Below are 13,149 nucleotides of genomic sequence, written 5' to 3'. Positions count from 1 at the left end.
TCTTCTTTTTGACAGATGCAATCTCGAGATCTTACTGTTTTGGGGAAATGGCTTTTCTAAATTGTCTATGTGAAAAGTTGTCCCAGTCCTCCAAGGTTAAAAACAAAGTGGGTTTAGAAATCAAAAGTCCTGCATTTAATGCAATTGAATGCATCATCAAGGTTATGTTTGAGGGCCCCAAACATCCCGGTGATGACTGGAGCATGTTCAGTAATACTGACTGGCCGTTGTGGGAGGGAAAGGAAAACCAGGTTGGAGAGCAAATGAATGGAATGAAGGATGGTAGGTGAGGACATGGCTGGCTAATTGGACAGGAGTACTCTGCACTGCCTCATGATTTGTATTATGATTGTATAATAATAATATATTTATTTATTACCCATCTCTCCCTCTGGATCAATCAACACTAAATATAATATAATATAAAATATCATGATTGTATGGCTTCCAGAAAAAGAAATGGGGTGTTTATCAAGCATGCCAGTACAACATGTCTGAGACCATGGAGTTAATCTCCTGATCCCTGTTAGTCCAAATGGGAAACTGCCCCAGTCTTGCCCAGCCTGTGCCCTTCAGGCCTATTGGACTACATCTCCCATCATCCATAGCCCACATTGCCCTTGGCAGCATCTGCACAAGTATGATAGCCTAAACAAGGTGCTGTTGTGCAAATATGAAATGTTTATACAATAAATTGAACATGTCTCTATTGAAACGTGGGGTGTGATTGTTGAAAATATATAAATGAATATACCTGGAGGGGTAGGCACTGCTTGCCCTATGTTGCAGATTGAATGGTAAAGTCCACAGCTTGCTTGGGGGAGGAGAGGGGGTTACTGCTACCTAGAAGCATCCCACAAGTCAACAATGAAGAGGAGGAGTCTATGGATGATCAAAATAAAGACTGCAATTCTATATACGTATACCTGGTCATAAGTCCCATTGGGGCTTATTTCTGAGTAGGCATACACAGGATTGTGGTGTCACACTGTAATGCTAGGCATGTTTACTTAAACCTAAGCCCCATCATGTTCAGTGCTGCCTACTCCAAGTTACATGTGTATAGGATTGCTGCCTTGCTTCCTGTTCCAGCTGATAGAATACAATTTGTGAGAAAAAATTGTAAGGTGCATTCAAATCTTATTTCCCAAATAATACCCCAGTATTAAAATAAGCACACATTCCTGCATTTTCAAATTATTTTATTGATATTTCTGAGCTCTCCTTGTCTTTACAAAAAAAAGGTCCTGCATCCTGATAGCTTCAATCCATGGCATGTATGCAGATGTCCTAGTAAAGACCGTAGGTTTGTTCTGCACCTGGCATCCAACTGGTCCAAAGCTAACAACTCCATGGACTTCCCATGTATCTCTCCCAATCTGGCAAAGAAGTGGGCCACCTGAGTCTCCCTGGAAGAAGAAAAGATTGCCCGAGGGTTGAAATGTGGCCTTCTTGTGCCCGTGGCATTCAGTGGTGGAAGAAAATGTCAACCTAGAGGTGACCTAGGAGATCAGTGATTAGGATCTTTCACAATTTTTAGCAATGCGGGCAAGGCGGGGAGGCAATCTGGAACCAGACCTCAGTGCTCTGGGAGAGAGGTTAACCCTTTCCCTCCGTCCCATTTCCCCAGTTAAAATCACCCGCCCCAAATCTATTTGCCCCATGTGGCAAAAAACATAGGTTCCCATTTGATACCTGTATGTTTTAACCCATACAGTAAATAACTATTTTGGGAGGGAGGTACCTGGGGAAAATAGTGTGGGGCAAGAGTTAAACCACCATCCTCTAGTGCTATGGTCTTAAATATCTCTTGCCACCGCTTGCCCCAGCTGCTATTAGCCTCTTTATAAAACTGTGGGAAATCCTGTTTACAGCTCTCCTGGATCACATCCAGCTTGATCCTGAGTGAGCACTTTCATGTATTAAGTAAGACACGGCTTAGCACTAGTAGCACAGCAAGTTTTGAGCTTCTAAATGTAACACACACACACACATACACATCTAGAGAGTGTTCTCAGAATATCGTCAAGGGAGATGGTGCCAGGATTCAGGATTATGGGGGAACTCTGCCATCTGTCCTCGAAGGAGCCCCTCTTCCATAATTCTAGGTGTATAAGGACTGGTTGTCATTACTTACTGGAGGAAGTAATACTCTGTACATGCTCAGAGGTATTTGTCATAGATATTAGTGCTTCATAACTTTCTTCAGAGAAGGGGCATGGCTACAGATGGGAAAAGGGATTTATTCAAAGGGCTTGATTAAAGCAAATGAGGAGCTACAAGGCCAGGGATACCTGCCAGATATTCCCCACCACCACTCTTCACAATGCTTTGGTGATGGGGTGCCATCTAATTCACAGAATCAATCAAACCAAATTCTGTTGATGGGTTCAGAAGGTGCACAGGGCACGACTAGATCTTCAGCTGCTAGAGTTGCTACTGTGACTTGGACTGCTTCCAGATGATCCCTAGCACTATCATAATCATTGCTCTTCCACTGTAAATAGAAGTAAAATATGGTCTACACAACTAAGAACTGTTTTCTACAACTGCCAGGGAACAAAGCATGTCAATTCTCCCTTAAATGCTTAGTGTGAAAGCACCCATGAAGCACAACGTTGAGGGGAAACTATCCACTGACTGCACCTACAACATTGTGTGGAAATGCCCTGAATTAACACCTGGTTTCTGTACCTGGCAGGCAGCAGGAGATCCTGCAGTGTCTTTCAATCCAGCACAGAGCATCGATGATTGGACTTTGCCTCCCCAGAATTTCTTCAGATGGCATGTGTGGAAATCTATGACTGGTAACTGGACCTGGTTCAAAACCTCAGACAGGGCGAAGTTTTCTTTCCCACCTTCAATACATACAATGCAAAGAGTAAGAGGGAGAACACTGCTATTCCAGATAGAAAATTTCAAGGAAATTGTTTTACTAAAACTTCTTTTCTTATGAAACGTTTCTCCCTTAAGTACAGCAAAAGGGGAGGGAGAAGGCGCATTCTTGAAGATTAGCATCTCATAAATCTGGAGGGCTTGTTTACTTCTAATTTTCCATCCCCTACATGTTATTTCAAGTGTTGTTCACACAATCAAGCCACATGATATCTATGCTGCTGATTCTCGGTTGGACTACATGTTACAAGGAACATAGGACTGCCAACAGAAGTAGTAGGTCCCCATCTCCCCCATAGTGCAGGCTCCTTAATACCAATCCAGCTAGTCACTTGTGAGTAAAAATTATTCCCAGGTAACCAAGCAGGAAAACTTCACAAAGTGGAGGTGAGCATTTCAGTAGAATTTCCAGTGATGTGGAGGTGGGGCTTTAATCTCTTGCATTGCTCCTCCCTCCTCCCTCTGACTAGCGGGAGCAGAATAAATTATGCAAGATGAAAATGCATAAGTGGGGATTTCTCAGAGCCACAGCACATCCCATGTAAATGCATATATGGGGTTGAGTGTACAAAAACTTAGACAAAGGCGTCCTAGTTTCAAATCCACCTTCAGCTGTATGGTGCACCATCCTGCATGATCTTAGGCCAGTCAATACCTCTCAGCTCAACCTACCATACAGGGTTATTGCAAGGATAAAATGGAGGGCAAGGGTACCCATGTACACTGAGATCTTTGAAGTAAGTGGAGAATAAAAGATATAACTAAATAAGTAATAATCTCATGTGCTTGTGCATCTCGTCACTGAAACTGTGTGAAATACCTCTTGTGACCCCCCAGCCGGTCACCCAGCATGAGTGTCCTGGACGTAGAAAGCTCTCTCTCTTTGGCAGGCAGGCATAATGGATGAACCTGTTGGCCGTCATGTCTCCCACCGGCTTGACCAAAGCAATGTCGTACTCCAGCTCATTTAGTTGAGGGTAGTGGAAACGTTCGTGCCGATAAATTCGCTTCACCCGGTAGCTTCTCTCTGTGGATTCAGGGTGGTGAAGATTATGCTTGCCCAGAAGAATTCGCCAGTTGGTGACATCTTCTGACTGTCCCCTAAAAAAGAAGACAGGCAGGATTGAGTGGGTGGTAGAGCTGGGTCTCAATTGTGCTTTCTTTCTCCTTTATGCTTGTATCTAAGAGTGCTTCCAGATGGAGGGCGCCTATCAATAGCAATCAAAAGGCATTATGTGGTTATTCCATCTTTTCTTCCTTAATGTTTTTTTTTTTTATGAGAAAAAAAGAAGCAGCAGTGGGAAACCATGGGAGGGGTACAAGTGGAAGATGGCATCGTCTGGACCCCCAGTAAAATTTCATGAATGAGGCAGGACAATTGCATGATAAAAGCCTTGTCTGGAAGCACCCTGGTTCTCCACAATAAAATGTCTGACTAGCAGGGCTAGCTACCACAGTATAGCAAAGTTATGCAAATACGAAGAAAAGTTTATTCGAACACAAGGTTCCCTACACATTTCAAGTGCAGCTCTTCATCGGGCCAGTTAATAAAAACCATTTTGTTTTACACATGGAAAAATTACACCGGCAAACATTTGGGAGCCAGGGTGGCATAGCGGTTAGAGTGTGAGATTGGGGCCTGGGAGATCCGGGTTCTAGTCCCCACTCAGTCATTAAGCTCACTGCTTGACTTTGGGCCAGTCACTGACTCGCAGCCTAACCTACCTCACAGGGTTGTTGTGAACATAAAATGTAGAGGAAGAGGCAAACCATCTTGGGTTCCATGGAGGAAAAAATGTGGGATTTAAATGAAATAATAAATAAATAAATAATGTAGTTGAGAAAGGGGGTGCTTAGCTTTTCCTTGCCTAATGTTTCCCTCCTCCCCACAACTCCTCTCCTTCAGCTGTTATCCTTCTAGCCAGAAAGAAGCCCAACTAGCCCAACTTGATGGCCTTGTAGGTCCCTTCCAAATCTGCTATTCTATTCTAAAATGGCCTGGCAGGAGGATGAGGAGGAATGGGAAATAAGAGGTGGACAAGGAAAAGGACCATCACCTTCCCCCCTCCCTCCCACACCCCTGCTACCATTGAGAGGGAGAATGGATGTTCAAAAGGCACACAGTTTTGCTAGAGCTGCCCGTCCTATATTGCACTCTCTCCAAGCATCCCCATGCAGTGCAGAACTTACTTCTGGAAGCAGTGGGCCGCAGTGAGAACCCAGTGTTTGTGAATGAGGGTGCCCCCGCAGACATGAACAAATTTGTCACTTGGTGTGGAGCGCACCTGGGAGGCAAAGCGGACAGAGAGAATGCATATAAATCACAGAGAAAGAGACAGGAATGGGGCAATGAACCTCTACATTGCAAAACTTAGGAAATAGTAACCATTACTTTCAGAAGGTTTGGGGTTTTTTTTCTAAGCCAACATTTTTCTATTACACATACAAGTGAGACCTGCAACAAAATGTTGCAGTGTGGAGATGCGTCTGCTCACGGTGCCAGCCTTTCAGGATACTCCATTCCTTCCCCCCACACCCCAGTTTTCCATTGCCCCTCTCCTCCAACATTCAGCCAACGCTCTGTGATCACATTCTCTTAGGGCTCTTTTTGCCTGTTGTCCCCACCTCCCACTCCAGGATTGGTTTTTTTGTACTTCTGCAGACCTTGGGTTTCCCCCATCTTCTGAAACCTCCCCCCTTGCGAAGGGGTGGGCAACACACAGCCCACGCCATGGCCGTTTGTATAGAGCCCTGGTCCCTGCCATGGCTGAAATCCAAAGGATTCTCCTGAGACACGGGGAAACGGTTGCTTGGCAGGCTGTTGGGAGACTGATTCTACTTAGGGACATAGGAAGCTGCCTTATACTGAATCAGATGAGCAGTGGCCCATGTAGTCCAGTAGTGTTGACACTGACTGGCAGTGGCTTTCTAGGGTTTGGGGCAGGATTCCTTTCCACCACCCTCTATCAGTCATGGGAGTGGTATAGATCGGATCCAGAGGAAGCTAATGAGCAGCTGCAACAGTGAGGAGGAACAGGAATGGCTATTCTGAGGGCATCTTGCCCAAGGGATCCCCAAAACCAATAGCCACTGACTTTATTCTATATTAGGGTGACCATATGAAAAGGTGGACAGGGCTCCTGTATTTTTAACAGTTGTATTGAAAAAGGAATTTCAGCAGGTGTCATTTGTATATATGAGGAAGCTGGTGAAATTTCCTCTTCATCACAATGGTTAAAGCTGCAGGTGCCCTGCCCTCTTTTAAATGTGGTCACTCTAGCATAGCTCCTGCAGCTTTAACTGCTGTGATGAAGAGGGAAATTCACCAGGTTCTCCATATATACAAGTGACACCTGCTGAAATACAGGAGCCCTGTCCTCCTTTTCATATGGTCACCCTATTCTATATGTATGGATGGCTTCCCCTCGCTCCTAAGCATAATGGTAACGTGCTGCAATCGTGGTGGTGGTGGTGGGGGAAGTGTGACAGTGAATGCAAAACCTGCTTTCTGTCCTAGCACCGAGTGGTTTGGCCCTCCTTGGCTGCGTCCAAGACCAGCCCTTTGCTATGAATTGCTATCCTTTGCTCACTCACTTTTTACTGTGATTCCACAGAGCAGCCCTATTCAGAAATTATCTGCACATACAGCTAAACATGTGGAGCGGGGAGTGTGACCGAACCTTAGGGTGGCCACTTATAAAGCATCAAAAAAGAGGACAGACATAAGCATGCAATTTGCATATGATAATTTATTGGTATAGACAAATCTGTGGAAATAACTATTCTGATTTAAATAGAAAGGCAGTGCATCTCACCGTTGTCTGGAAGACTGTGACCAGGTGATGTTGGTGTCTGCCTGTTCAGTCTGCTTTTTCAGATGCTAACTGTGGATGTGCCACAGCTCTTATGGGTCTTTCTCTTTAAACCGGACTTGGACAGGACAGCCCTTCAAACAGAGGATGGTCCTCTGGCAGCCCTTCAAATAGAGGACTGCCCTCTGTGAAAGAGGGCACATGGCCACCCTACCGCACCTTCTGGCCCTGCCTCCAGTGTCACGCAGCCCACATTTGCATAGGGGTGCACACGCGTTCAGCTGCAAGTGCCGAGAAGCGCTACACGACTGGGATCCGATTGTGTTTAGCCCCATGCGTTGAAGAGAACTTCTGAATGGGTTGACATCACTTTCCAATCGTAGCACTCCAGTGTTTTCTCTGTAGTCATCCCATGTTTTTGAGCCTGATCTTTAAAACAAAATGCTTATAGATGCAATTGTAATATCAGCCTATCCATTACGGACCAGCAAAAGCTCTGCTGAGGTTTTTCAGTGTACCTGTGCCTTTACATTGAAAGTTTCCTCATTATGGGTTTCAGCCCACTAGTGTTTCCTTGATCAGCAAGGCTCAGAAATTAGTGCCTAATTGCCCAATATTTAGTCGGCTTTTGTTTCTGGTGATTGTGGTGGGATGCTAAAATCACTACTTTCTTTATCTATGTTTTTTTCTTTCCTTTATAGAAAATAATGCTTCTTTGCTATGTTGTGTTGAAAATAAAAGATTTTAAAAAGTGCAAGGAAACCAGTAATTTAACAACAACAACAACAACAACAACAACAACAACACTTAAGAGACAAAAGCTGACTAAACAAAGGGCAATTAGTGACTAATCTCCCAAACACAAACCTTTCAATTAACATTCAAATGGACTTTTGATGAATGCAACTTGTGAAGAGACATGTCTGAGACATTTCTCTCAGAATCCAATCCCTCCCCAGAACTTTATGCATGCCCCAATTTGAGAACAATGATTTAAAACCTTTGTACCTGTAAAGAAACTTGCCAGGGCCAAGAATGAGGCCTTGCTTCATTGCCTGCAATAACCTTTGCAAATATGTTTGGTTGGAAGTATGCAACACCACAGTTTTGGGGCCAATCTGAAGTGTAAAAGAAAATGATTTTTTTTAAAAAACCCACAGAGTTAACGTTTGAAAAGGAAAATGAATCCTGAACAACTAGTATACACAGCGCACTGTTAAACTATGGAATTTACTATCACAAGGCGTAGTGATGGCCTCCAATTCCGAAGGCTTTCAAAGTGGGTTGGGTAAATTCCTGGAGGAGAAGGCTATGGATGATTGCCTTTATGCTACCTCCAGTATCAGAGGCAGTAAGCCTCTGTGCACCAGTTGCTGGGGAACATGGGTGGGAGGGTGCTGTTTGCACTCGTGTCCTGCTTGTGGGTCTCCCGTAGGAAGCTGGATGGCCGCTGTTGGACTAAATGAACCCTCGGTCTAACCCAGCATGGCTTTTATGTTCTTACATGTTTCCATGGTTTCCATATATGTGGAGAAGAGGCTGTACACACAGATCTTTGGGAAATGCCTCTACTAAGGCTTAGTTACTGGTAGTATGAACCTGGGTCTAACCCAGCCATTGTGCTCTCCAGATGTTTTGAACTTCAACTCCCCTCAGCCCCAGCCAGCATAGCTAATGTTCAAGAACGTTGGAGTTGGAGTTCAAAATATCTGAAGGGCACGAGGTTGGGGAAGGCTGTTCTACACAGTCCTAGTGCATCGTACTGATATCTTAATCAGTTTAACTCTGTATGCATGTCAGGACTTCTGCCCATGTCTTTCCTTGCAGGAAGAAATTAAGCAAGGGATTTTTTTTTCTTGCCCCATCACTTGATCTCCATGCTAGGGAAAGCTTTCCGTGTTTAATTTCTCGGTGTGAGTTACCTGCTAAATGCACAGGGGCAGACTAAGAAAAACAGCAACATTAGAACCTTAATGCCCATTCATAAACCACCACCAAAAAGATATCTTAGTCTCAACTCACCTAAATCCAGACGTTTGGGAACAAATACAATCCGAGGCAAAGAAACCTTTGTCAAAAGGAGCATCAAAAACAGAACAAATAAATGATTCAAAATCATTGCCCTTGCCACCAAAACAAAAAGACTTCGTCCAGTGAACGCACAAATTTTGTATATGATGTCATGAATGTCACAGCTGAATCCAGAGAGAGAGAGAGGAGGGGACCATAACTTGTTTGTTGTTGCTTTCACAGTTAGGCTCAAACAAAGCACAGGGGATCAAAACAGCGAGGCCTAGATGCTTCTGCTTGTGCTTAGCACTCCTTTTTTGTGAGCGGCTGTACGAGGGCAGTTCTCATCAGCAATTTTGCACTGAAACGCCCAAACAGTCAAGTAGCAACAGCCACAAGACATGGATGCGTGTTTGGGGGATATATGCCAGAGAGCTGCCAACTGACAAAAAACAAAAACCTCATCCTGGTACTGACTGTGGCTCCCACAAGCGGAGATTAATATGGACGTCAAGTTGCTACCTTCTTCACAGGCCCGGGCCTTGTGCTCTGAAGAGCAGCTTGAACTGCAATCACTAGCAGGGGAAGCTTTTGACGGTATCCAGATAATGCTTCTTTCCCTGCAGTGAAAACATCAACTTGCCAATGTCCGTAAATCACGCTGCTGATAAAGGCAGAAGAGCGGAGCAGATTTAAAAGCTGACAACCTTAGGTAGATAAAGCCTATCAACAGCCTCTAAAAATCCAGATAAGAAAGTCATAGGATTTTTAAGAGGGTTTTTTTTAGAATTAGAGGAAGATGATGACCAAGAATATGCCATCAACACTTTCCCCCACCTGAAGCAGGGATGGGGACTTCCAGCCTATAGAGCTTATTTGACATCAATTGGGAAGTTGCACAGTATGCAGGGGAATTTCCCCACTGTTATCTCGAATTCTAAATAGAATGAAAGGGATGATAACACTTAAAAAATAAATAAATCCATTCATGGATTCCTGATTGCATCAGGAACCATATTCAGGATTCCAACCACTGGGTATGCTACCCAATTGGTCTCCATCACCTCCAAGTAGATTTTCTAAAACCAATTTGTAGGTGCTTTCATTTAAAGATTACCCTTTTTTCTTTATTTCTGTTTTCATATAGACTCAGATAATGACTAGTTTTCATATTTTCATAGGAATTTCCTCCATTTTTCTGTTAACATGTCTCTCTACAATACAGAGGCCTTTTCCGCAAGGCCTAGCCCAATAAGTCCACAAGAACTTCTTCCATTATGTAGGGTGACCCTATGAAAAGGAGGACATGGCTCCTGTATCTTTAACAGTTGCATAGAAAAGGGAATTTCAGCAGGTGTCATTTGTATATATGGAGAACCTGGTGAAATTCCTGCTGCATCACAACAGTTAAAGCTGCAGGAGCTATACTAGAGTGACCAGGTTTAAAAGAGGGCAGGGCACCTGCAGCTTTAACTGTGGTGATAAAGAAATTTCACCATGTTCTCCATATATACAAGTGACACCTACTGAAATTCCTTTTTCAATACAACTGTTAAGGATACAGGAGCCCTGTCCTCCTTTTCATAGGGTCACCCTACGTTATGACCTTAACAAGCTGCATGTAGTGCTTAAACATATCTTCTTTCTGAATTTCTTTTCCATTTTAGTTTTAAGTATGCAGCCCAGGGGAACAATTCTGTGCAACTCCAAAGCTTACGCAAGGCATTGTGAATATTGGGTAGTATCCAATGTTAGTCCTATGTTGAGTAGACTTATTGAAATTAATGAGGCTTCAGTTAATTACAACTCACTTAAGCCCCTTTCATTTCATTGGGTCTACTCAATGTAGGACTAACCTTGGATACTACCCATTGGTTGATCTTAATGAATTTATTATCTTGCTCGCTTTTTAAATATTGTTCTAATAGCCCAGTACATGTATCTGTTTTTGGTGAACTACATACCTTATTCTAGGTCCTTTGCTAGAAATAATTGTTCTCCAGATGGAACACTAGGTGGCGTGAAGAAGCTTCTTCATAAAAAATAATAAAAAAGAGGCAGCAAATGCAATTTAATTCACTAGCTGCTCTTGACCCAGATTCATTAAATTACATTGTCTTCAATGGCACAGGGGAGACACAACATGTCAGCTTGATTATGCAGCTGAACAGACGGCCACACTATTGGTGGTAAATTGGTCACAGGGGCAGCTTTTTGTTCTTGTTGTATACTTCAAACGTTGCTTAAGGTGTGGGGCATGCTCTGCAATCTATTGAGAGCCTGATAAGCACAAAGGTGACATCTGGTTAGGGCACATATTAAATGGGATTAATGCATTTAAAGACTCACGAGCAACAGCTCAGGATTCTCCAGCTTCCTCCATTGATCCTTCTCTGTGTGATATTTAAGAGGAACCAAATTAAAAGGGGGTTCGATAAACTCCTGGAGGAGAAGGCTATCAATGGCTACTAGCCCTGATGGTTATGTACTACCTCCAGTATCTGAGGCAGTAAGCCTGTGTACACCAGTTGCTGGGGAACATGGGTGTGAGGGTACTGTTGCACCATGTCCTGTTTCTTTGGTCCCTGGTTGACAGCTGGTTGGCCACTGTGTGAAGAGAGTGTTGGACTAGATGGACCCTTGGTCTGATCCAGCAGGGCTCTTATGTTATGTTCTTATCTAGGAAAGGAAGTAAAGAGACTTCCTTTAACTAAGGGACAGGCCATCTTTGGCCCGCCGGAGATTTGGAGGGTGTGCAGGGTCAGAAGAGGACGGCGAAGTTCATGCAAAACAATTACCAATACTTTCATCCATCATAATAATACGCACAAATAGTGCCCATTTCCACTTACAGCATAATAGTGACCACAATTCAGGATAACTCCGCTTCATTTGAGGCAGGTCTCAAATCTGGAAACTTGTGGACTCAACCTTGAAACATGTGAATGCAGACAGGAGTTGCTCCTGAGCACAGGTAGTGTAAAGTTCTGTCACTTCAGATTGACCCAGGTCTTCCTGACCCCACACATCTTAGATTAGTTTATTTATGTCCTGGCTAGAAATAATTGGCCAGAGTGCCAATTATTCAATTTGGAGTCTTCCATACTCCATCACTTACTGCAAAGGTATGTGGTGCAGCCATGCCTGGATGAAAATGAGAGTTGCAGAAATCAGAACAGGTGGGGTTATTACATCCAGAATTATTGCAGCGTATCAAAACATCTGATGCGAAGCAGCTACCATGTGAATAGAAACAGAGGTAAGCAATCTGTGGGAAAAGGTGAATCCACTCATTCAGAACTACTTGCCTATCATCCCTCAGGAGGCACTCCAGGTTATAAAGGTTATATCACACCTCAGTGCAAACTCAAAACAATACTATTATGGAATTATTATAATCCAAAAATAAATTAATAGAACAATTCTAAAAGGTCATCAGGTGTTGTAATTTTGCAAAGAAAAACATGTGTTCCTGCTTTCAGAGTCATAATGTTAAAAGCCAGCATAGGCTATTTGAACACAGTGTTTAATCATCATGTTTGCAATTAAGAGAACCCTTCAAGTTCCATCAGCCCACCCTCCAGCATGGGCTTAAGGAGATCAGAAGCTTCCAATTTTTTTAATTAACCATGGTGTAGTGTTATATCCAAATCCTATTCTGTGGTTAATCTTAACTTCAGTTTACTAAAACACACAACCTCATAAACCAGAATTTAGTGCTATGTCCCACAGTTTGTGGGTTCAGACATAGCACTAAATTGCAAAAATGGAAGTGAAAACTTCCAAAAGTCTCCTTGCAACCATGCTGGAGGGGAAACACATGAGCCCAAACCTCACTCTTGTAACACTAAAACCATGGTTTAGCATTACATGCTAAAGCAGCCAATATGTAGATGAGTGTTAGGGATTTTCCTCCCTGAATCTCCCCTTAAAATCACTTATCTTTTAATCCCTTTTCGAAAGCAATAGAAAAAGCCTTAGGAGGCACAATATTATAGATACAACACAAGCAGTAACCTAAAGACCTATAGTATGCAAAATAAAGGAACAGCTGTTTTATTTTTCTTAATTAACAAGACATTGAGCTCACTGTCTTGCTGTCCTTCCCTGTCTTATTTTTGTCTTGTGGTCATCGGTTCAAAAGAATCATTATATTTAATGTCTGGGGGTAGGAGGAAGTAGCCATAGGAGGAAATGACAGGTTAACCCAAGGTTACATTCATAGTAAAACATCCATTTGTGACTCATGTAAGTATCTCCAGTAACACTGTACATTTGTGCCTTGGTAACGGTGTAAGCACCAATTCCCTCGGGTATTTTGAATGTAATTCCTCACGGCCAAAGAAACTGAAGATGATGTTCTGCCAAGCTGCCATGTTCACAAAACTGCACAATGATTTACAATGCATCCGGTCTAGAGGAAAGTCAGATT

The 13,149-nt window shown here is 43.2% G+C and overlaps 1 protein-coding gene across 1 annotated transcript; it reads right to left on the bottom strand.

Moving 5' to 3' along the window:
* Positions 1-1,202: 1,202 nt before the first annotated feature.
* Positions 1,203-8,826, bottom strand: LOC134403189 (elastase-1-like). The gene is made up of 6 exons (XM_063133295.1): positions 8,730-8,826; positions 7,716-7,825; positions 5,086-5,180; positions 3,716-3,996; positions 2,695-2,858; positions 1,203-1,409 (listed from the first exon to the last, which is right to left on the bottom strand). Exons 1-6 carry the CDS (start codon positions 8,824-8,826, stop codon positions 1,203-1,205), a joined length of 954 nt encoding a protein of 317 aa, XP_062989365.1.
* Between the last annotated feature and the right edge of the window lie 4,323 nt (positions 8,827-13,149).

The sequence above is a fragment of the Elgaria multicarinata genome, chromosome 8 (genome assembly GCF_023053635.1).
Source record: "Elgaria multicarinata webbii isolate HBS135686 ecotype San Diego chromosome 8, rElgMul1.1.pri, whole genome shotgun sequence".
Lineage (NCBI taxonomy): Eukaryota > Metazoa > Chordata > Lepidosauria > Squamata > Anguidae > Elgaria > Elgaria multicarinata.
This window is presented reverse-complemented; position numbering and strand designations above follow the sequence as displayed.

What these genes read in the sequence shown, in the direction of transcription:
- LOC134403189 (XM_063133295.1), bottom strand. Translation starts at nt 8,826, where the DNA reads ATGATTTTGAATCATTTATTTGTTCTGTTTTTGATGCTCCTTTTGACA. An exon ending in GCGGCCCACTGCTTCCAGAA is followed by an intron (nt 3,997 to 5,085) that starts GTAAGTTCTGCA and finishes CTTCTTTTTTAG; the next exon opens with GGGACAGTCAGAAGATGTCA. An exon ending in CGGCTGGGGGGTCACAAGAG is followed by an intron (nt 2,859 to 3,715) that starts GTATTTCACACA and finishes TATGTATTGAAG; the next exon opens with GTGGGAAAGAAAACTTCGCC.